Below are 25,884 nucleotides of genomic sequence, written 5' to 3' on the forward strand. Positions count from 1 at the left end.
ATCATTTGACCCGTTGCCTGTCTAGAGACTTAAACTGCCAGAAACCCCTCATCTTAAAAGCCCAGGATGCCCTGGCATGTGTGGATGCACCCCAGTACAATAAACTATTAGTATAACTCTTACTTTGGGTCGGATTTGGTCACCCTTATTCACCTCGAGTATAGTCTTACTTATTGTATAATCCTATTGAATTCAATAGGTCTTCTCAGAGTGAGTCTCGTCTCTTAGCTGGAGTAAGGATGGCAGAATTTCATCTCCTGAATATTGTATTCAATTTTGATCTCCTCAGCCTGAAAAGAAAGCAGGTGAAATGGAAAAGATCTCAAAAAGGTCATTAAAAGGAGGAGCATATTTTTGTAGTGCTGTTGGTGGGACGCATAGGTGCTGGAACTGGGGATGCTGCTGCACTCCCTGGCTTCAAGTGGTCTCCATTATATACAGGATTTACTGTTTGATTCAATGGCTCTCCGCACCCCCACTGTACAAATTATTCCAGCACCCCTGGTGGGACATATACAGTTTGAGCCCGAATGAAAGCTTCAGTCAGCTTTGGACCATGTCCTATATGAGAAGATTAAAAAGAATGGCATTATTTAGTCTGGCAAGGTATGCAGTAGTAGGAGATATGAAAGAAGTATGATGGTGTTTTGGTGATTGTGTCCTTTCATCATGTTATAGATCAGAAAACGGAATGCAACATTTTAAAATGACTAAAGTGAAATATTTTTATACCATGTATTGTCCACATGTATAATTCATTTGCCTCGGGAAATTAAGGCAAGTGGTTTAGAAAGCTACAAGAAATGGTTGGACATATCTCTGAACAAGAATACTATTTGCTATTCTAATTATGTAAAAATGTTATAAGAGGTGTTGACCCTAGTACTTGAGGCCACATGCGAAGATTGAGACAGAATTCTTCACATTGTGATTTAGCACTTTGGGAGTTTTAATCATTCATCCAAAACACCAGGTGTGAACTGCAGGTGAAGGTAGTTGACTAGAGTAGATAAACCAATGATCTGCTCTGGCATGGCAACTCATACTGTATGTTCTTGTAAAACGAATATTTTCAGATAATCATTCACCTTGGGATTCCTATAAATTAGCCATTTATGTCTCAATCCCATCTCCTTGGTGTGATCAAAATTAATCCTGGATCCAAGAATGCAGGATTGGGTCTTTGGTAGGTATTTGATGGTAACCCCAAATTGAATGGGTATCTTCAGATAGGACTAAAAAGAATATATCAGTGTTGCCATACCAGCACAGAAATTGGTGTGCATTTTGAAAAATGAACATATGTCAGCCAGTACATTGTCCATTTCCTTCAGTATATGCAGAACATTTCAACATTATACACACACTATAATCCCTTGCATAGCAGGTGCAGACTGAGAGATATAGCAGGGTGTTAGTAAAAAGACTGATGAAAACCCAAAAAACTCTGCATGTATGCCAAGAGATATGATGTCCCCAGGAAATTAAAAACTGTACACAATTATATAGATGGCATGTGCTTGCTCTGTACTCATAGCCAGAGTTGCCAGGTTCTTTTATGAAATCTTTGATCTGCAAAAATACTGTGGAGAAAGTTTTTAAATGAGCAGCAGTATCCGACTTAGCCATTTTAATGTCATTTTGAGGCTAGATGATTTAGTAGCTGAATGTCTTTTTGTAAATAATGTACTAAGAAAATTCTTGTTCTGTTCCATTAATTGGGACAAAGCTATTTGGTAGACCATAAATATTGACATATGGGAAAAGTATTACTTGAAGATGAGGGCAAATGTTTCTGTAATATGTTCTAAAACTGGTTTAATTCTGTTAGGTTTAAAACTTTAATCTGATTTGTCAAGAAAACTGTTCATGTGTCAAATTAGAGTCACTCCGTTCCCTTGAGCTTTTGTATTGTATTTATTATTTCATGTGAGCTTAATATAAGGCATAGTAAAATGAGAATAGTCAGTGCATTCAGGTAACTGGGATGCAGCTCATGCAACAAAAAATAAAGGAAAATGAAACTATCTTAGAGTCTGATGACCAAGGGGTCACTTAAAGTTGCTGGAAAACTTGTTAACACAATAACCATTACAGGTAATTTTATGGTGTGAGAGCTGAGCAGATACAGTAACTGACAACCTCAACCTCTGCCTCTGCACTTTGTTTTTCAGTGGTTTTTGCTGAGGAAAAAAATACTCAGTCTTCTTGAGAGAAAAATATATATTTTATTTTTGAAGATGTTCATAATATGACAGGGTGAAAATGTCATGCAATAATGAGAAAGTGCTGTAGTAGAAAGTACTTCTAAAAAATGAAGTACAGCAAGAACCCTGACCAGAAGCCTTTCAAAGCCAACAACAAGTTTTCCTTTCCTTGACCTGGCTTTGTTGACAGACAACATAGACTTCAATATGAAGTGCCCTTCTGAACTCAGAAAAAATGCATGTATTATAGTTCAAGTGCTATCTACAGTTTTCTCGATGAATGTTGTGTGTCATAATTGGAATAGTGCAGAAAGCTTTTTACTGCTGGCTAGATTAGGCATATTTACCAGACTGTAGTCTTTCTTCTGACTCCTCTCTGGCTATGTCTACATTACAGGCTATGTCAGCATAACTTATGTCGCTGAGGGGTGTGAATAAACAACCCCTCTGAATGACATAAATTACACCGACATAAGCGCTCATGTGCACAGCGCTATGTTGGTGGGAGTGTTTCTCCTGAAGACATAGCTTCTGCCACTCGTGGAGGTTTTATTCTGCCGATAGCAGAGCTCTCTCCCGTCAGCATAGAGCATCTTCACCAGATGCGCTGCAGCTGTATTGGTACAGCTGCGCCACTGCAGCGCTGAATGTATAGACCTGGCTTCTCTCTCTGACAACTTTCCTTCTCTTCCTCCATTCTATAGATTTACCTTATGTAAGCGGGGGAATGGTCCTGCAATTGTGGGGAACTTGCCTGGCTTATATGCTAACCTGGTGGAATTGGCTAGCAAAAGGATCTGAGTCCTCACTCCCACTCCCTTTACCCAGAAGCCTACCTGACCTCGAGGACTCCCCTTCCTCCCTCCCATGTGGCAGAGTCCTCGTAACCCCAACAAGGCTGGGCCCAGGATTCCTGGGGGCTTTGACCTCCCACTCCGGATACTTTCCTGACTCACTGATCACTACATATAGTTCAAAGCAAATACACAATTATTAAACAGCAGCTAATAGTAAAATTAGAAAAAAAATTGGAAAGGCTAAAGGGAACAACAAGTAACCCTGCTTTGGGGGGATGGGGACACCACAAACGGCAGTCCCTGGAACTCAACGAAACTTCACAGTCTGTTTCTCACACGTCGCAGGCCTTCTTCAGTGGCCCTGTCTGCACTGCAGTGATACTGCAGATCAGACACTTGGTCTGGTAGTGGCCATACACCTTCAGATTCTAGGCTCTCCTGTTGGGGATATAATCCCTCTCCAAGTCTGGCCTGCAAGACCTCTTGTCTCGTGGCGTCTCCTTGTGCTGGGCTCCCTGCCCAGGGTCCCCTCACTCTCTTCCCAGCTGCACACTGCACCTGGCTCTGGGTTGCCCCAGCCTCACTCTGCCTTGGGCCTGCTGCTGTTCTGCCTCCAGCTCAGCTCTGCTCTCTGGGCTGCTGCTCTGGTCCTGGCTGCTGTGGCTCTCCTCTCTGGGCTGTTTCTTTGGCCCCTCTGGTTCTGGCTGCTGTTCTGCTCTTCTCGGGCTCAGGCAGCTCCAGCTTACATAGAGGACAGGACCACATGCTCCTGACTCCCTCATTGGCCTGCCCGCCCTGTCAGTCAGGCTAACCAGGAGCATTGGCCTCTCCCCATTGACCCTGGAGACTGTAAGTCTCAGGATCTTGATTTCTCATAGGCACGTCCCCTTTCCTTTGGTCCTGGGATACGGCCAACTAAAAACCTGCACTAAGTTTCAGTAAGGGGCCAACAGTCCTTTACACTTACATAAGCCAATGATTAAATAATTTTTTAAAAGCCTTGATCCTGCAAGATGCTGAGCTCTTCCTCTGAAGGGCTGAAGGCAATCAGCTCAAATTGACTTAATTGAGGACATTAAAGATAGCACGTGTTTTACCTTTAAATTCAAGATGTGCAGGATCAGGCTATTGGAGCACTCAGCATTTCACAGGAGCTAAATGTCTTATGCAAAACATGACTGTGGTGTCCACTGTATCTTCATAGTTCATGACAGTATAATTGCCATGAAGGTATTCCAACAATTTGATGCTATTAACCAGCTGTATTTTCTAGCCTTCTCATTCTTAGCCTGGAGAGGCAGTAGATAACCCAGAAAACTGCCTTTGAAGTTGTATTGAATTGATTGATTTTGTGTGAAGCAGATCAGTAGTTTCTAACACTACAGTGTAGATTAAATCTGAGGATTTTCAGCTTTGTATAGTCATGGAAAGCATTAAACACAGGGCTTTGTTTTTATTTTTCAAAAATACTGCAGAAGCTTGAAGGCTTTTTAAAAAAAATCAAATTGATCTTATCTTTGATGGTTAATACTGAATATCGATTTTCTCATGGCACAATTTAGAGATTCCAAGAATAAAAAAGATCTTTAGATATCCTGAAGTATATGGCTAAAAAAGAGATGTTTTCATATGAAGTCTACATGCTGATATGGAAAATCCTAAAATAACTGTTTATTGATAACTTAAAGCAGCAATATTGTGTTTTTAAAAAAATCATGTTAATTTACAGTGTGAGATCTGAGCAGACATAGTAACTGACATAGTAACTGACCTTAACAATGATTTTTGCTGAGGAGAGGGGGAAAATACATCTTATTTCTGAAGATGTTCATAATATGCCAGGGTGAAAATGTGTAAAATGTTTAAAAAGCTATTTTTAAATAAAAGGGTCATTTAGTATGATGGGATAACATGATTTTGGTAATTAATTGATCTTTAAATATTCATGGTAAATAGGTCTAATGGCCTGTGATGGGATATTAAATGGGGTGGTATCTGAGTTACCCAGGAAAGAATTTTCCAAAGTATCTGGCTGGTGAATCTTGCCCATATGCTCAGGGTTTAGCTGATCGCCATATTTGGGGTCAGGAAGGAATTTTCACCCAGGGCAGATTGGAAGAGGCCCTGGAGGTTTTTCGCCTTCCTCTGTTGCATGGGGCACGGGTCACTTGCTGGAGGATTCTCTGCTCCTTGAAGTCTTTAAACCGTGATTTGAGGACTTCAATAGCTCGGACATAGGTGAGAGGTTTTTCGCAGGAGTGGGTGGGTGAGATTCTATGGCCTGCGTTGTGCAGGAGGTTGGACTAGATGATCATAATGGTCCTTTCTGACCTTAGTGTTTATGAATATTCAGCAGTCTGGGGAGAAAAGTATTTGATCACAAAATGTAGGTGGGTGTGTTTCATATAAAAGGATTTAAAACATAACCTGCATTTAGGGTTGCCAGTTTTGGTTGGACTTATTCCTGGAGATTTAATCACATGACTTAATCTTTAATTCCTGGACTACAAGCACCTGCACATATCAGTATCCCTAGATTGAATGAACAGTATCATTGTACCTATATCTATCAACTTATAGTGTGCTAGGAAAAACAAACATTTTGACATGAAAAAGGAGGTGTAAAGTATATTTGAAATTGCCCTAAAGGTAAAAGGGAATTTGCTTAAATGAAAAAAAAAATTAGCTCTGTATTTATTATATATGTATTCCATGTAATTTAGCACTTTATATTGAAATTCCAAATTGAGGTTCACATAGGTCAAGAAATGTGAGAGCCTTCTAGAGAACTTCAAACTAGATAGGATGATCAAACACCTTTCATTTAAAGAATTTTAATTACTGTTCAGTAGTAAATTAAATACTTGCTGAGAATCATTTTAAGAGGGACAATTAATTAGTTTGTTTGAAATGAAATATGTTTAAAAATGTAATAGGTGAACTGATCTAAAGCAACCTTCATTTTGTAAAAAGGAGTGAAAATACAGTTTGATATTGCTTTGTGATAGGCACTGTACATTATCATTTTAATCCTTTGTCACAAAGGGAATGGCTGTTACAATCACTCTTCGTAAAATAATTGTGTGGTACTTTAAGTACTCTAAACGGAGAAGGGCTCCAAGGAAAGAGAGATCTCATAGTCTTCCCCCTAAAGACAAAGGAAATAACCTTAACACACAACACGTTATATAAGAAACAGCAGCTCCTCAGCTTATGGGGCATTGCCTGCTATTTGACTCCTCAGACCTAGGTTTTGTTTAAATATAGTATTTATACACATTTTTAAATAGTTGCCAAAAACTAACATGAATAATTTTTATTTAAAATGGCAATGGAAATGTTTAATATTTTTGAATAATCTTTTGCTGTGTTAGAAAATCAAATGCCTGAGCTTTGTGTATGAGACCCAGTAAGTGAAATGGAGTACTCAGTATAAACTGAATGAAACTGGAAATATAGTAAGAAAACATCACTAACTAACTGTCAGAAATATATTAGATTTTTAAAATCTATTTTTATTTTTATCTTTACAGTGTCATTTCAAGATATGAGGACTAGAAAAATGATTTCTGATTTATATTTGCAGTGTGAATTTAAATTTGAAATATTACAGTTCTTATCCAGGAATAGGCACACTGAAATGCACAACCAGGGAAAACTTCTTCCCAATGCCTGTGTTGTGCTTATGTTTCAGTAGCCTGTCATGAAATACTAGGTTTGGGTTCTCACTGAAGGACAATTTTCTAAACATATAAACAGCAACAAAAACCATGGAAATTAAACATTTACATTTCAGAAACAGACATTGAAACAGAAGATCCATTGGGTATGAAAAAGTCAGGCTCCCCTTAAAAGCATGAACTGGTGTATCTTTCTGAAAAGAAGAAAAAACAAATAGCAGATAATATTTTCCTTGTGCTGAAAGCCAGAAATATTTTATTACAGGGTTTCTAGCTGAATTTGGCAATGCAGTTTGAGCTTATGTTTTTGGTGCACTCACTTGCACACAGCAGATTAGATGTATACTGTAACTTCCGTTATTGTTAACGGGTTTCATGGCTAATCTATCAGGCATGCTGTTGAAAAATTAAAGTATTGTGTCTCAGGAACAACACAGAACTTTGTTTCAGATACTATTGAACTGTATTTTTTTATAAATAGGGTCTTTGTTTCTGTGTCAGAAAGACATGGAGAACTCTCAGGAATTAGATGACCACTAATGTATTATTATAATATATATCTTTTTATCTTCTTAAAGGTGGACATAAATTAAATGTAGAGAAGAGTTTCAAGTAAGCTGGGCTGATGTGTATATAGAAGGAATGAAGTATGGATGTGAAAGAACGTAGGCCTTATTGCTCCCTGACAAAGAGCAGAAGAGACAAAGAACGACGTTACACAAATTCTTCAGCAGAAAATGAGGAGTGCAGAGTGCCTACGCAGAAGTCATACAGTTCAACTGAAACCCTGAAAGCTTTTGATCATGATTCCTCCAGGTTATTGTATGGAAACCGGGTAAAGGACTTAGTCCACAGGGAAGCAGATGAGTATACCAGGCAAGGTAGGTAAAGTGTTCTAATACTAACAGTATGCACAATTTGGTTAGTGTGGCAGTGAGGCATTTCATCTCTGAGTGGGGTATGTTGTCATGATAGTTTTATAAATAGTAATAATACTCAACATGTATGTAGTACGTTTAGTATATAGCTCATTATTATCCTTGCTTTAAATATAGTGAAAAAGAGCACAGACAAATTAAGTAGACTACCTGAAGTCAAGCAGCCAGCCAGTGACAAAGTTGCGAACAGAACTCGGGTGTCCTGAATCCTTGTCCAATGTTAAGATTATTAGACCACAGCTCTACTTCATCCAATTATCACCTTGCTCAATGTTGTGTCCATATAATGTGCCTAAAGCTATGCATAGATACAAGATGATAAATAATAAATAAATAAAACCTCTGTCCCAAGGGACTAAACCACATCATTATATTTTGTGCAGAAGTATAATAATGGAATGATGTCTTTCTCCTCTAGGTTACCAGGGCAGTAAAAACTGTATGTTGTACTGTTTTACAGCTTTTGCGTGGCCAGGGTGAAATTAGTTCATAGTAAAGGTCTATTTCTAGTGGATGGGTATCCAGAACAGAAAAACTACTAGCACTAACTTACACCATTGTTGGCTTTTCAACAAGGTCAAGGTCTGAAAAGACATGAGGATTAAACCTAAGGATGGTCCTCTCCAGTTTGATTAGATGTGAATTAGTTGGGCAGCATATGGAAGCTTCCACTGTCACTCTCCATAAACCCTGGATACAGAATTTTAGTTTCCCAGACTCTCATTCATGCACTTTTAATTAGTGCTCCATTAATTTAATTAAGAAACAAAATGATGAAAAGTATACAGTGCTGAAATCCAGTTGCCTGAAAAGAAAAGACCTGGAGCTGACACGAATTCTGTGCAAAAAGTCCAGTCCTTGTGTGTTTGTCTTTTTGTGTGAGGGGGCTTTCATGGGTAGAAAAGGAAATTTTCTCTACAGTAAAGAATTCTCTGGTTTTACTTTTATGATTTTGATAAATTTCAGGACTTTTTTTTTTTTAAATCTGGCTGAGAGATTTTTCTTTTTGTCGTCCTCTATGCCAAGTGGAAGCCAGTGGCCATGGTAGGACTCCTAAAGTGATCATGGTTACCACCAGAATCATGGGAAAAATATGAATGGGACCTTAGAATTAAAGCTCCCGGGAAAAAAAAAATCTGCCAAAATTTCCAAAGGGTGGGGGGAAGGAATCTGTTCCTTAAAATTTTCACCTAAATTTATCTTTTTTTAATGAAAAACAAAAAACTGATTTTTCTTATTCAAGTGGTTGCTCATATCTGTTCAGTGCTAGGTGTGCACGCACTGCGTGCACAACTGCTGGAGATTTTCCCCTCCAATGGTATATATAGGGTCATGCTAGCACCCTCTGGAGCAGTGTGTGTATGCGCTGGTATGGGGGCACCGCTGGCCTTGCGCCCTCTCAGTTCCTTCTTACTGCTCATGACGATTGCTGGAATGATTCTTCTTGCTGTGGCAAGGCTTTCTTTCCCAGTGATTGGACTTCCTCTGTCATATTCTGTATAGATAGATTCATAGATATTAAGGTCAGAAGGGACCATTATGATCATCTAGTCTGACCTCCTGCACAATGCAGGCCACAGAATCTCACCCACCCACTCCTGCGAAAAACCTCTCACCTATGTCTCAGCTATTGAAGTCCTCAAATCATGGTTTAAAGACTTCAAGGTGCAGAGAATCCTCCAGCAGGTGACCCGTGCCCCATGCTGCAGAGGAAGGTGAAAAAACCCCTAGAGCCTCTTCCAATCTGCTCTGGAGGAAAATTCCTTCCTGACCCCAAATATGGCGATCAGCTGAACCCTGAGCATATGGGCAAGATTCACCAGCCAGATACCCAGGAAAGAATTCTCTGTAGTAACTCAGATCCCACCCCATCTAACATCCCATCTCAGGCCATTTGGGCCTATTTACCATGAATAGGTAAAGATCAATTAATTACCAAAATCATGTTATCCCATCATATCATCTCCTCCATAAACTTATCGAGTTTAATCTTGAAGCCAGATAGGTCTTTTGCCCCCACTGCTTCCCTTGGAAGGCTGTTCCAGAACTTCACTCCTCTGATGGTTAGAAACCTTCGTCTAATTTCAAGTCTAAACTTTCTGATGGCACAGTTTATATCCATTTGTTCTTGTGTCCACATTGGTACTGAGTTTAAATAATTCCTCTCCCTCCCTGGTATTTATCCCTCTGATATATTTATAGAGAGCAATCATATCTCCCCTCAGCCTTCTTTTAGTTAGGCTAAACAAGCCAAGCTCCTTCAGTCTCCTTTCATAAGACAGGTTTTCCATTCCTCAGATCATCCTAGTAGCCCTTCTCTGTACCTGTTCCAGTTTGAATTCATCCCTCTTAAACATGGGAGACGAGAACTGCACACAGTATTCCAGGTGAGGTCTCACCAGTGCCTTGTATAACGGTACTAATACCTCCTTATCTCTACTGGAAATACCTCGCCTGATGCATCCCAAGACTGCATTAGCTTTTTTCACGGCCACATCACATTGGTGGCCCTTAGTCATCCTGTAGTCAACCAATACTCCAAGGTCGTCGTCCTCCTCCTCCGTTACTTCCAATTGACGCATCCCCTGCTTATCACTAATTGTTATTAATCCCTAAATGCATGACCTTACACTTCTCACTATTAAATTTCATCCTATTACTATTACTCCAGTTTACAAGGTCATCCAGGCCCTCCTGTATGATATCCCAGTCCTTCTCTGAATTGGCAATACCTCCCAGCTTTGTGTCATCTGGAAACTTTATTAGCACACACCCACTTTTTGTGCCGAGGTCAGTAATAAAAAGATTGGTCCCAAAACCGATCCCTGAGGAACTCCACTGGTAATCTCCCTCCAGCCTGACAGTTCACCTTTCAGTATGACCCGCGATAGTCTCCCCTTTAACCAATTCCTTATCCACCTTTCAATTTTCATATTGATCCCCATCTTTTCCAATTTAACTAATAATTCCCTATGTGGCACGGTATCAAACGCCTTACTGAAACCTAGGTAAATTAGATGCACTCTGTTTCCTTTGTCTAAAAAATCTGTTACCGTCTCAAAGAAGGAGATCAGGTTGGTTTGGCACGATCTACCTTTTGTAAAACCACGTGGTATTTTGTCCCATTTACCATTGACTTCAATGTCCTTAACTACTTTCTCCTTCAAATTTTTTTCCAAGACCTTGCATACTAAAGATGTCAAACTCACAGGCCTGTAGTTACCTGGATCACTTTTTTCCCCTTTCTTAAAAATAGGAACTATGTTAGCAATTCTCCAATCATACGGTACAACCCCTGAGTTTACAGATTCATTAAAAATTCTTGCTAATGGGCTTGCAATTTCATGTGCCAGTTCCTTTAATATTCTTGGATGAAGCTTATCTGAGCCCCCGATTTAGTCCCATTACGCTGTTGGAGTTTCGCTTCTACCTCAGATATGGTAATATCTACCTCCATATCCTCATTCCCATTCATCATGCTACAGTTATCCATTTGTCATGCTACCATTAAGCTCCTCATTAAAGACTGAGGCAAAGTATTTGTTTAGATATTGGGCCATGCCTAGTTTATCCTTAACCTTCACTCCATCCTCAGTGTTTAGCGGTCCCACTTCTTCTTTCTTTGTTTTCTTTTTATTTATATGGCTATAGAACTGTTTACTATTGGTTTTAAGTCCCTTTGCAAGGTCCAACTCTACATGGCTTTTAGCCTTTCTCACATTATCCCTACATGTTCTGACCTCAATAAGGTAGCTTTCTTTACTGATCCCTCCCATCTTCCACTCCCTGTATGCATTCTGCTTTTTCTTAATCACCTCTCTGAGATGCTTGCTCATCCAGCTTGGTCTACAACTCCTGCCTATGAATTTTTTCCCCTTTCTTGGGGTGCAGGCTTCCGATAGATTCTGCAACTTTGACTTGAAGTAATTCCAGGCCTCCTCTGCCTTTAGATCCACAAGTTGTTCAGTCCAATGCACTTCTCTAACTAATTTCCTTAATTTTTGAAAGTCAGCCCTTTTGAAATCAAAAACCCTAGTTGCAGATTTATTTTTGTTTATCCTTCCGTTCAGTTTGAACTGAATTAGCTCATGATCACTTGAACCAAGATTGTCCCCTACAACCATTTCTTCTATGATGTCCTCACTACTCACCAAAACCATAGTTATCATAGTTGATGTATATAGTTCTTCGTCAGAGTTAGTTTATATAGTAGTGTTGGTGATTGTCCCTGTTGTCGAGGGACTTTTTGCCCGTGGGGCTAGATATGCCCCGGTTCCCAGGCTTGAAGCCGTGTGCCTCTTGCAGCAAGCTGATGCCAGTTAGTGACCCGCACACTAGCTGTCTAAAGTGTCTGGGGAAGTCTCATGTCAAAGAGAAATGCTAGATCTCCAGGGACTTCAAACCCCGTATGAGAAAGGACAGGGACGTTCGGCTGAAAGCCATTCTTATGGAGGCGGGCCTCAGACCAGCCTCGGAGCTGAATCTATCTGAATCATGCGGAGTATTTTGGCATCTGTGCAGAGCACTTCCCCAGCACAGTGTTCTTCCCAGCACCGTTCTCCATACTTGGTGCAGAGGAAGAAACATAAGAAACAGTGCACAGAGAGGGCATTCTTTGGTGCCGAAGAGAGACAAGCAGGGAGGGATTGGCATAGTGAGATCTGCGTCAAGCCACTCGTCCTCCCCCAAGCCACTGATGGCTCCACAGACTCCGGTACAGGACACACCACCAACTCCTAGGAATGGCCGTGGGCCCAGATGGTTGCTGGCCCCCTCGACACCGGAGGCCTTTCAGGTAGCGAAGGATCTGCTCTCACTCCTGATCCTGCCGACCTCTCAAGGACCCCTGCTGGCTAGGGCAACTAGGGTCAGAAGGGAACAAGGTCTGGTAAACTCTGTCCCAGTACCGACCACTGCAGCACCATTCAGAGGCAAGCCCTCTATGGTACCCCTGCATCAGTCACTATCCCAACACTGATCCCTGGTGTCACGGCATTGCCCGGTGGCAGAAGCGGGTACTGCATTGTCTTGGTTTCCAAAGGGAAGAATCCTCTTTGGAGTCGGAAGGGGAATTCTTCACTCCGTCCAAGACCTACTGGTACCCAGCCTCCAGACTTTGATACTGGCTCTCCCGCTGACACCAGGTCTCTGGGCCACTGGCTGATGCAGTGGCAGTACTGGAACCCCTGCGGGTTCCCTCCAGAACTTAGAGTCGGCGCACAGTCTGATATACATCCTGGCTGCTGCTGCTCCCTCCAAAATAGCCTTACCCATTAATGAAGCAATGTTTGGGCCTGTTAAGACACTGTGGCAGACCCCTTCTTCTCTGCCCCCCCTTCTCAGAGAGGCCAGAGAAGAAATACTATGCCCCAGAAGGCGGGTTTGACTACCTTTACTCTCGCCCTCCCCTGGAATCCCTGATAGTGTTGGCAGTGAATAAGTGAGACAGACAGGACAGTCGAGTGCTACCCCCAAAAATAAAGAAGCTCAGAGACCAGACCTGATTGGACAAAAAGTTTTATTTAACAGGCAGTCTCCAACTACATATCTCCCACCAACAGGCTCTACTGGGGAGGTAAGATTTTAATCTGTGGAACTCGCTGTCCAAATTTAAAGACGTCCTCGCACAGGAATTGAGGCAGGAGTTTGCAGCCATCTTAGATGAGGGCAAGACTGTGGCTAGGACCTCTCCTTCAGGCGGCTCTGGATGCGGCCAACTTGGCAGCCAGGACTATGGAACATCTCTATCTTCCGTGGTCATAGAAAATTGCTAAGGTTCATAGTGGAGCAACACCGCTACCATTTCACCGCTCTTTCCTTCAGTCTATCGGCAGCCCCATAGGTCTTCATGAAGTGTATGGTGGTCGTGGCAGCCTTCCTCAGGAATTGAGGTGTGTAAGCGTACTTGTACCTCAATGACTGGCTGATCAAAGGTCGGTCGCAGGCTCAGGGGAGGCGCAACATCAGCCCAAGTACCTTCTGGTCCCGGTTCAGAGAACAGAGTTCATCGGGGCAGTGCCCAACTAGACGCAGGCCAAAGCCTCCCTACCAGAAGCCTGTTTCCAATCTATGTTGGACCTGATTTCCAAGGTCAGAATCCACCCACTAAAGACCGTTCGGGTTGGCCTCAAGCTGTTGGATCACATGGTGGCATGTACCTATGTGATGCAGCACACAAGGTTACACCTCAGACCCATTCAAATGTGGCTGGCATTGGTCTACTCCCCGAGCAGACACCACCTGGATTCAATACTCACGATTCCATATCCAGTCCTTGCTTCACTGACCTGGTGGAGAGACCCAGGATCTGTAATGAAAGGGGTACCCTTTGCTGCCCTTCATCAGTCAGTAACCTTAATCTTGGGCATGTTAGACCGAGGGTGGGGAGCCCACCTCAGCAGACTCACGACCCACAGCTTCTGGTCCAGGAAGAACTCTCCCTGCATAAAAAAGTCAGGGAACTCAGGGCGGTACACATGACTTGCCAGATGTTCCTTTCCTAGATCTTGTGGGTGCAGGTCTTGATGGACAACACAGTAGTGCAGGTCTTGATGGACCACAGAGCATCAATGTTTGTTTTACATCCACAAGCAGGGGGAGGCTCTATCTTCAGCCCTGTGCTTGGAGGCCCTCTAGTTGTGGGACTTCTGCTTGAAACATGCTATTCATCTCGAGGTGTCACATCCCCCAGGAGTCTGAAACATCCTGGTGGATCACCTCAACAGATCCTTTTCCTCTCACCGTGAGCGGCCTCTGCATCTGGAGGTTGTTAGTGTCATCCTCCATAAATGGGGGCCTCCCTATGTGGACCTGTTCGCCACCAGACAGAACAGGAAATGCCATCAGTTCTCTTTGCTGCACGGGCACAGCATGAGCTCCCACTCTGATGTCTTCCTGCTCTCTTGGGCAGACAGCCTACTATATGCCATCCCACTGATCCCCTTCGTTCACCAGGTCCTCCTAAAAATTAAATGGGACAAGATGAGGTTTATCCTGTTAGCTCCAGTGTGGTCACACCAGCATTGGTTTGGGATGCTTCTGGGCCTCTGTGATAGCTCCACTCATGCTCCCACCCTCTCCAGACTTGATTTCACAAGATTGTGGACAGTTGCTACATAAGAACGGCCATATTGGGTCAGACCAAAGGTCCATCTAGCTCAGTATCCTGTCTTCTGACAGTGGCCAATGCCAGGTGCCACTGAGGGAACGAACAGGTAATAATAAAGTGATACTTCCCTGTTGCCCATTCCCAGCTTCTGGCAAACAGAGGCTAGGGACACCATCCCTCCCCATCCGCCATGAACTTATCTAGTTCTTTTTTTGAAACCTGTTATAGTCTTGGCCTTCATAACATCCTTTGTCAGGGAGTTCCACAGATTAACTGTGTGTCGTGTGAAGAAATACTTCCTTTTGTTTGCTTTAAACCTGCTGCCTATGAATTTCATTTGGTGACCCCTAGTTCTTGTGTTATGAGAAGGAATAAATAACACTTCCTTATTTACTTTCTCCATACCAGTCATGATTTTATAGACCTGTATCATATCCCCCCCTTAGTTGTCTCTTTTCCAAGCTGAAAAGTCCCAGTCTTATTAATCTCTCCTCCTATGGAAGCTGTTCCATACCCGTAATAATTTTTGTTGCCCTTTTCTGAACCTTTTCCAATTCCAATATATCTTTTTTGAAATGGGGTGACCACATGTGCACACAGTATTCAAGATGTGGGCATACCATGTGTGACCTGGGGTTCCAGGGTAGCCCTCACTGGAAATGCCAAGGGCAGGATAGGCTGCAAAAGGGAGAGCAGGCACTCCCAAAACTTGTGATTAACACTGAAGTTAAACTCTTCAGCCAGTCACAACTATGCTTCTGATCCCCCCACACTGGTTAGCAAAAAAAGGAAATCACACAGCCCCCTTCATTGCATTCCAGTTCTTTGGCTCCCAGTCAGCACCTAGGTGCAGTAAGGAGGAATTATTTAAAAATTCTTCTCACTCTACAGAATGTTCTTCTGAACCCCAAAGTGCCAGCCACATTGCCAGGTCAGTATTAGGTTGGATCTTACCCAAAATACCATGCTGCCAGCCAATTCTTTAGCATCTAAAACTAAAGCTTTATTGTAAAGAAAAAAGGACAAAGAGAGAGTTCTTAAATGGTAAAGCAGTCATACATACAGAGACTATCAAAGTCCATATATCAAGTTCTTAGCAGTGTTGGTGAGTTTGGTGGCTTAAAAGTCCCTCTGGAACACAGTCATAGCTTGGATGGGTCATTCAGTCTTTTGTTCAGAGCTTCAGTTTGTAGAAAAGTCACTCCAGAGGTAAGAAGTGGGATTGAAGACATTGGAGAAGATGCAATTGCTTTTGTAGTCTTTTGCCATGTGGCTTGTACTTCCTTTGTTCCAAACACAAGCTTCCCGGTACATGGCATGGAAAGGCCTTAAAGTTCTGTCCATAGGCATGCCCCTACAGGCTTGCTGACTCATAAGGAGTAGTCCTTGGCTCCTTTCAATGGGTTCATTGTACAGCAGATGTACCTTGATGGGCCATCAAGCAGGCCTTCTGCTGATGCCAATCTCTCTTGGGTTTGGAAATACAGATATTCCATACATATCTATAACTCATAATACAAAGGTGATACAAACATATAAACAAAATTATCATACTTGGCAAATTATAATATTTTTGCAGATACCTCACACAGCATATCTGGTCAGATTTCTTGACATTTTATAATATTGGTGTCAGCAATATCATAAAGTGTCCCACGTATTCCATACAGTGTCACACCATGGATTTACATAGCAGCAATATGATATTTTCTGTCTCCACCTGAACCTCACCTCCCTGCACCTGATGGCATGATTGCTGCATGACTGACCCCTGAAGAGCAGGCCTGCTCGGAACAGGTTCAACAAGTCTTGCTAGGTAGTAGAAAGTTTTCCACCAGGGCTACCTATTTGGCCAAGTGGAAACTGCTCACTTGTTGGGTATCCAAATAGAATCTCTCTCCATCTCGGTCTTCTCTGTAGTCTATCTTGGACTATCTGCTCCACCTAAACATCAAGATCTGGCTCTCTCATCTATTAAGGTTCACTTAGCAGCCATCTGAGCCTTCCACCCTCCAGTGCATGGCAGATCAGTGTTCTCCCACGAGAAGATGGTCAGGTTTCTTAAGGGGCTGGAAAGACTTCTCAGGTTCGCGAATTGATCTCCTTCCATTCCCCCCTCCCACCCCGGGACTTAAAACTAGCCCTGTTGAAGCTCACTGGGCCTCCCTTCGAGCCATTAGCATCGTGCCCCTTACTGCTTCTCGCTTGGAAGGTCACCTTCCCAGTGGTGATCACCTCGGCCAGAAGGGTCTCTGAGAGAAAAGCCCTCATGTCAGAACCCCTTTACACGGTGTTCTTCAAGGGCACGGTCCAGCTGTGCCCCCATCTTGGCTATCTACCAAAGGTGGTCTTGCTTTTCCACAACAGCCAGGACATTTTTCTTCCTGTCTCCTTTCCAAAATCTCACAAGACCTCTAAGGAATGTCAGTTTCATGCATTGGAAGTTAGGCGGGCTCTCACCTTTTATGTTGAGAGAACTAAGCCCTTCTGCAAGTCAATGCAACTCTTTGTAGCAGTCATGGAAAGTATGAGAGCTACCTGTGTCTTGTCCTGGATAACTGTCTGTATCTGAACTTTCTACAAGCAGGCGAAGGTTCCGCCTCTGGCCCTCATGACTACTCATTCCATAAGAGCCCAGGCTTCATCAGCAGCGTTCCTCTAACAGGTACCAATCCAAGATATCTACAGAGCCGCTACATGGTCGTTGGTTCATACCTTCACGTTGCACTACACCATCACCCAACAGGCCCATGACAATATCAGTTTCGGGAGAGCAGTGTTGCAGTCAGCATGTGCATGAACTCTGAGCACACCTCTGGGGATACTGCTTGTGAGTCACCTAGCATGGATAGACATGAGCAAGCATTTGAAGAAGAAAAAATGGTTACTCATCTTTTGTAACTGTTGTTGTTTGAGATGTGTTGTTCATGTCCATTCCATGGCCCTCGCTCCTTCCCCTCTGTTGGAGTTACTGGCAAGAAGGAACTGAAAGGGTGTGGGACTGGTGACGCACCTGACTCCAGAGGGCATGGGAGCCAGCCCTATGGATATCACTGAGGGAAAAATCTCCAGCAACTGTGCACATGGTGCTCACACATACCTAGCATGGAATAGACATGAGGAACACATCTAGAACAACAGTTATAAAAGCTTAGTAACTTTTTTTTTGAGAATCTAAAAATGCTTAATGGAAAAACTGGAAAATTATAAATGAAATAAAAATGTTCTGCAATTTTAAAAAAAAGCACTATTTTTTCTTGAGAAGGTTTTGGAATACAATTTTCTACCAGCTCTACTTATGTCAAAGTACATATAACAGGTAGGTTTCAAAGTAGCAGCCATGTTAGTCTGTATTTGCAAAGAGAAACGGAGTACTTGTGGCACCTTAGAGACTAACAAATTTATTTGAGCATAAGCTTTCATGAGGGGGTGCCACATGTACTCCTTTTCTCTTTATATAACAGGTAATTATCAATCCCATAGTCTGACTCTCTCCTGTTGCTTTTTTTTTACAGTAGGATAAACGTATGAAGTATCTACATTAGTGCATTAGTTATTTTCTGTAAAGTGTTCAAATCTCAATTCATTGTGAGTTTAGTTTATTTTTTTTATGGCCATAATTTTCAGCCCATCACTTTATTTGGGTTGAGTTAAGAGGAGTGACCCTTTCTTTGGAGTGTACTGCAGATACTCTCCTGATAATAAGTAGAAGTTGAAAGCCCAGGCTGGTGCATTGGTGTATTTAAAAAAAAAAAAAAAAAAAACTTAACTGTCTGCCAGATGGTTGGTGGTGCTAGACTGCAAATCTCTGTGATGATTGAACCAAGTGATATTCTAAACAAAATGAGCTCTCTACCGTGCTTGTAGCTGTTTCCATCATTTCACACTGACTCAGTAGACATTCTAGGCTTCAGGGTGATGTTTGGGGTTATTGGATGTGTTGGTGTGTGGGTGGCTGTGTTGATTTGAGTGTGGGTTGTGTTGGGCTGGGACAGTTTTGTGGATTTGTGCAGGTGTTGAATGAGGAGCATGTGCTTCAATGAGGGACCGTTATGTGTGTAGTTGATTTGTGTGTAGGGCGGGTTGTGCTGGGACGGTTTTGATGATTTGCATGCATGGCAGCTGAGCCAAGTAATCCACTGTCTGTGCAGTCTACCTCATATAACAATGAAAATGTGTTGCATGCAAATTAACTGTAGAGTCAGGGTGGTGATTTGTTGAGACCTCTGATATCAGAATAGCTTAGGACCGGTGGCATGGTATAGACACATGCCTTACTGTAGCTGTACACCTCACAGGCTGAAAATGGCTGAGAACTTAAAATCTGGAGGTAACAGACTGTGAAACCCAATGACGATTCATCCTGGTGATATTCTGAACTAAAAGAGCCTTCATCCAGGCTTGTAGCTGTTTCCATTGCTCCACAATGACTCAACAGACCTAATAGACTTCAGAGTGACATTCCTGGAACCTTATCATATAGATACTTGAAAAGAATTCTGGCCTTGTTAACTAAATGTGCACATGGATTGTTGTCCGAACAGAGAATTGTCTTTTTAAAAAATAAATAAAATAGCAGTGAACTATCCAAGTTGTGCATTTGTGTAACTGGGCTCAATGTACTCATGTTGCAGCTTATGTTGTGTTTTTCTTCATCTCCTTTACAACAGTGCTACAGTACAGCAGCCAACATTTATTGCCAAATATAGGGTATGTTTGGCAGCTGTAAGACTGAGATGCCACACTCTGGAATGTGTTTTTTAGTAATGACATTTGGGCCTGTTTGGCTTTCTGTTCGGTCTTTTAGGTCTTTTTTGTAAGGCTTGTTGGCTGCCTCTAATGCTTACTGTATTAGCAGCTGTGGGAACTACCTGTAGGTTTGATGGGGTCAAGTTACTGATGGCTTGTTTTGCATTCTTAGATAGTTTCCCTTTGAGTCATCCTTGACCTAAGAGAATTTGCTTCTCCTGGTCTTGCAGAGCGATGTTGTGTGGTTTTTAAAAAAAAAAAAAAAAAAAAATCCCAGGTCATTCCAAAGCTTTATAAATATAAAAAAGATTATTTCCAATATATATTTTTGTTTTCTCTTTATAAATACATATTGTGTACAGAGCTACATACCAGTAGTCCTAATTTAAACCTCTAGTTTTCTAAGTGAATGGGGAGTAAAATCTACAAAAAAATAAAATAAAGTAAAAGCAGTGGTACACCTTCTCCCTATCCTGCCCCAACATATCCCCTCCTCCTCATGCCAGGAGCTGGGGAAATGGATGTCTGTCAGCTGTACACCAGCAGCGAATTCCCTGCAAAAGGAGTTTCTCTTAAGTGTATATTTTAGGGACAAGGGAACTGTGACAACGGGTTCCTGATTCAGCCCTCTGTCACGCCAGCTCCCATTTCTAGGAATAAATTAGAGCTGGCTGGAGGTAACCTGGCCCTAATTGGGGAAGCAGAGACAGCTGTTGCTTAATTAGCCTGGGGCTGTATAAAACCCTCAGAGGAAGTAAGCTGGGCAGGAGAGGGGGAGCAGAAAGGAAGTGAAAAGGCAGGGAGAGGAAACAGGGAGGTAGCTTGTCCCTCCTGCCTGCAGATGGTGAAGGTCCAACTGTATATGGTGAAATGGTGGTGGGAACAAGTCTGTGAATAAACTGCACCAGTGGCTACTAACCCCAGGGTCTCAGAGTGACTTTGTGAACCTAGCAGAGGCAGGAGCCAAGGGTGCTCTGCTACGGGAATATAAAAATATCTGAAAGCTTATCTGAACTTCAGAAAAGCACACTTAGACTCCCTTAGGGAACTGATGGGCAGGATCCCCTGAGAAGCTAATATGAGAGGGCAAGGAGTCCAGGAGAGTTGGCTGTATTTTAAAGAAGCCTTATTGAACAGGAACAAAACATTCCAAAGTGCAGAAAGAATAGCAAATATGGCAGGCGACCAACTTGACAGTGAAATCTTCGGTGAGCTTAAACTCAAGAAGGAAGCTTACAGGAAGTGGAAATTTGGACAGATGAATAAGGAGGAGTATAAAAATATTGCTAGAGTATGCAGGGGTGTAATCAGGAAGGCCAAGGCACAGCTGGAGTTGCAGATAGCAAGGGATTTGAAGGGTAACAAGAAGGGTTTCTACAGGTATGTTAGCAACGAGAAGGTGGTCAGGGAAAGTGTGGGACCCTTACTGAAAGGGGGAGGCAACATAGTGACAGATGATATGGAAAAAGTTGAAGTACTCAATGCTTTTTTTGCCTTGCTCTTCACAGACAAGGTCAGCTCCCAGACAGCTGCACTAGGCAGCACAGTATGGGGGGGAGGTGAGCAGCCCGCAGTGGTGAAAGCACAGGTTAAGGACTTTTTAGAAAAGCTGGACGTGCACGAGTCCATGGGTCCAGATCTAATGCATCCAAGGGTGCTGAGGGAGTTGACTGATGTGATTGAAGAGTCATTGGTAATTATCTTTGAAAATTTGTGGCAATCGGGGGAGGTCCCGAATGATTGGAAAAAGGCAAATATAGTGCCCACATTTTTAAAAGGGAAGAAAGAGAACCCTGGGAATTATAGACTGGTCAGCCTTACTTCAGTCCCCAGCAAAATCATGGAGCGGGTCCTCAAGGAATCCATTTTGAAGCACTTGGAGGAGAGGAAGGTGATCAGGAACAGACAACATGGATTCACCAAGGGCAAGTCATGCCTGACCAACCTGATTGCCTTCTATGATGAGATAACTGATTCTGTGGATATGGGGAAAGCGGTGGATGTGATATATCTTGACTTTAGCAAAGCTTTTGGTACAGTCTCCCACAGTATTCTTGCCAGCAAGTTAAAAAAGTATGGATTGGATGAATGGACTATAAGGTAGATAGAAAGCTGGCTAGATTGTCGGGCTCAATGAGTAGTGATCAATGGCTCGATGTCTAGCTGGCAGCCGGTATCAAGCGGAGTGCCCCAGGGGTCGGTCCTGGGGCCGGTTTTGTTCAACATCTTTATCAGTGATCTGGATGATGGGATTAATTGCACCCTCAACAAATTCGCAGATGACACTAAGCTTGGGGGAGAGGTAGATAAGCTGGAGGGTAGGGATAGGGTCCAGAGTGACCTAGACAAATTGGAGGATTGGGCCAAAAGAAATCTGATGAGGTACAACAAGGACAAGTGCAGAGTCTTGCCCTTAGGAAGGAAGAATCCCATGCACTGCTACAGACTGGGAACCGACTGGCTAAGCAGCAGTTCTGCAGAAAAGGACCTGGGAATTACAGTGAGAGAAGCTGGATATAAGTCAGCAGTGTGCCCTCGTTACCAAGAAGGCCAATGGCATATTGGGCTGTATTAGTAGGAGCATTACCAGCAGATTGAGGAAGTGATTATTCCCTTCTGTTCGGCACTGGTGAGGCCACACCCGGAGTATTGCGTCCCGTTTTGGTCCCCCCACTACAGACAGGATGTGGACAAATTTGAGAGAGTCCAGTGGGGGGCAGCAAAAATGATTAGGGGGCTGGAGCACATGACTTATGAGGAGAGACTTAAGGAACTGATTTAGTTGGGGATTAGGTCCTCCTTTGAGCAGGGGGTTGGACGAGTTGACCTCCTGAGGTCCCTTCCAACCCTGATATCCTATGATTCTATGAACTGGGATTATTTAGTCTGCAGAAGAGAAGAGTGAGGGGGGGATTTGGTAGCAGCCTTCAACTACCTGAAGGGGGTTCCAAAGAGGATGGAGCTCTGCTGTTCTCAGTGGTGGCAGATGACAGAACAAGAAGTAATGGTCTCAAGTTGCAGTGGGGAAGGTCTAGGTTGGATATTAGAAAAAACTATTTCACTATGAGGATGGTGAAGCATTGGAATGGGTTACCTAGGGAGGTGGTGGAATCTCCATCCTTAGAGGTTTTCAAGGATGGTTGACAAAGCCTTGGCTTTGACAAAGCCTTGGCTGGGATGATTTAGTTGGTGTTGGTCCTGCTTTGAGCAGGGGAGTGGACTAGATGACCTACTGAGGTCTCTTCCAACCCGAATATTCTATGATTCTATGATCATATATGGATTTTTAGGGAGGTGTGATTTAGGCAACTGCTTCTTGTGTATTTTGCTCAGTTTAGTAACTAAAGGAAGATACAGATTCTTGTTCAAGTGTATTTTGATGTCCGACTACAAGGTTTTGGTTTTCAATTGTTAAATGAGTTAGAAAATGAAAAATGATCTGTGTTTTTAAAATTGTAATAGCTTCATTGTGGAGATATAACTGACAATTAACTGAAGACAAATTTAATATATTTTTTTAAAAGTCTGATATTTTCCTCAAAGAACAGCCTTCAGCATCCAGTTGATGTAAACGAGCCCAAGCCTAATTGTACTGAGGTCAGTGGGGCCTATTTTTTTAAATTTTATGTAGTCAGTTTTGTATTGCATTTTTCAATAAATAGCTAGTCTTTGTCAACCTGATTTTTGATACTGGATGGCATAATTTTCAGACAAATGTTCACCATCTAAAAGGAGGATATGCATTTTGGTGCCTTTAGTTTTTGAAGAGGGAGAGTACACTTTTATTTGCTAGTGATTATTTTAGCAAAAGGTGGAGGATATTTAAAGATGGGAATAACAAAAATTCTGCTACTGCTAAGTCCCTGGTTATGCACACAAGTAGTCCAGTTGAACTCAGTGGGACTGTTCACGTACTTAAAATTAGGCCCATGCTTTAATACCTTCCTCAATCAGGGACTAAAGCAGAATTTGCAGAACTCAAATTTGAAGTTCTTACACAAAGAGAAATAATTTTGTAAAGTTTGTCCGGTAGATAATAAAGAACAGTCATTCAATGAAAGCCAAGTGCACTCCCCTAATAATAGAAAATTTCCAATTGATGTTAGTGAGAGCAGGATTGTGCCCTAATACTCGTATAAAAATAACTTACTAAACTATATCTGAGCAAAGAATTAAAACAAAGCAGCCATCTTTAAATATCTGAAAATATTCCAAAACAGATTGGAAAAAAGAGTTGAATACAGTTTTTAGCACAAGGGGTGCAAGTGTGTGTGGTTTTTTTAATCAAGATGTTATTTTTAAATAATCCTGTTTGTTTGTTTACGTGTGTGTGTGTATATATATATATATTCATTCTTACTATTTTTAAAAAATTGTTTTTTATATATATAATAATGAACTAATTTTAAAAAATAGTAAGAATGAATATCTAATAGTGCAATAAGAAAATATAGCTGGAAGAGCAGTAATGAGTCAAACACATGAGCAGCAAAATAAATGTGAAAGTGCTTTGTATGGATATGCTAAGCTATTAGGAAACATACAATGCAAACACTGTTTGTACTTTATATAATGACATTAAGTAAATTTATTAAAAGAAAATGGACATTCATGATTTCCAATATCTAATCATTTTAGAGTGCAGTCCGTACTACTGTAGCTACTTGTACAGATAAAACTCCATTAAAGGCAAATCTTTGCAAGGTCTGAAGAACTAAGTCCTTGTCAAATATTTTAGTTTTGTTTTCTGAAAAGAAACATAGTTGCAGTTATAACTCTGAAATTAAATTTCAATTACTTGAATATTTTGTGACAATTTCACAGTATACCTTAAGAATGTCTGATACTTTTGGATTTTTCTTAAAATTGTGGTTGTTCCCTTTCAAACTGTCATATTGTTGCATGCCAGAGTGCTGATCCTGTAATCTGATCCACATGGGAAGACCTTTACACCTGTGTAGAAATCCCCCTGAAGTCAAAGGGTTTCTTTACAGGGACTGAGGGCTGCCAATACAGATCAGATTTTGGATTGAAATACAGTTTGCACAAAGTAATTTCCATATTTTATCAGAAGTGCTCCAATCTCAAAAGCAGAGGTAGAGGAGTCTTCTTCCATTGCAGAGCTTCGGTGAGGCAGCGTGTAGGTTACGCAAGACTTTTTTATTTTTGAAGGTTTGATTTGAAATGTGATTTAGCCTGCATGTGGTCTTTGTTGCTGGCAGTGGGAATGAGTTTGCAATGTTCACTAAACATTACAGTTCACTATCTGTCCCTGGCTTTCAACCCAGATTCCCTCCCCCCACCCCCTGCCCCGCTTCAGTTTTGTGATTGCAAATACCTGCGAGTACATTAGTGCCATTTATTGCATGAGGGTACTTAAACAACTAAATTACATTCATTGCACCAATAAATATTTGCAGGTGAAGAAAGAGGTGCTGGACTTCAAAAGTTAGGTCTTCTTTCCTTGGCAATGCTGTAGAAATATGGGATGCGGTCAAGCAAAGCTGTATGTGGTGGTTTGTGCACTGCCCGCTATATCATAGTGAATGTTCTCATTCCTCACCTGTGTGAATGCAATTCTCTGATCTCCCCATTCTCTGAATCCACCCACCTTGCAAAGAAAGGAACTGAAAAGTACTGTGTTTGCTTGGATCATTTATTGATTTTTTTTTTTGTGAGGCAGATATATTGTTTTGAAAGACTGCATACATTAATCACAACTCAAGTCCTAATTAATGTGACTTAAAGTTTATTACTTTTAAATATTAGCTTCTCAGATGGATTCATTTAGAGAGCAAAATGATTGATCTTTTTCAGTCACCATAAATGTCAACTGCAGGATTAAATGATTTAGATGGTCATGTTTATTCAACCTTAAACTCCTGTATTTAAACCCACAGGTTAAATAGCTCTTTCTTACCATTGTTTTATGTATGAATTCCCCACCCCGGCTTTTCCAAATCCCCTGTCTTATTGATGGTTGACTAACTTGGCCATAGAGTAGGCAAGTGGTTCTTTCTGGAACCGAACCAATGTGCTTTGTAGGTTAGCTACCAGAAAGTCTTAACAGTTATATGTGGCTTAGTGCTGTCCTTCTGAAATGGAGCCAAGTAATCCTCTTCCACCTTGGTCTGGCTTCCTAGAATTTGTGCCAGCTTTAAACTTGTATACAGTGTACCCTGCCACCATGCCAATCTCAGTTCCATTTAATAAACCTCATTGTGTTTCTGCCTGATTCATGTTTGTTAAACGCCAGAGCAGGACTCTCTGCAGTATCCGCGTTAGATTTGAAAGGATACTTCAGTATCACCAGTACTTTCTGGATATTTCAGTGGTCTTGAGCAATCACGTACCCTTCTGCCAGAGTTTTCTCTTCTATAAAATAAGGATAATAATACTTACCTA

General features: G+C 41.9%; 1 protein-coding gene across 2 annotated transcripts in view; it reads left to right on the forward strand.

Annotated features, from left to right (window-relative positions):
• TENM3 (teneurin transmembrane protein 3) overlaps positions 1-25,884 on the forward strand; it is a 2,200,211-nt gene that overhangs the window by 1,713,093 nt on the left and 461,234 nt on the right. For both annotated transcript variants that reach the window (XM_043546023.1, XM_037897578.2), the window contains one exon: positions 7,263-7,565. In XM_043546023.1, coding sequence (XP_043401958.1) covers positions 7,334-7,565 — 232 coding nt within the window. In that variant the 5' untranslated portion in view covers positions 7,263-7,333. The remainder of the gene's footprint in view (positions 1-7,262; positions 7,566-25,884) is intronic.

The sequence above is a fragment of the Chelonia mydas genome, chromosome 4 (genome assembly GCF_015237465.2).
Source record: "Chelonia mydas isolate rCheMyd1 chromosome 4, rCheMyd1.pri.v2, whole genome shotgun sequence".
In the NCBI taxonomy this organism is placed as follows: domain Eukaryota; kingdom Metazoa; phylum Chordata; order Testudines; family Cheloniidae; genus Chelonia; species Chelonia mydas.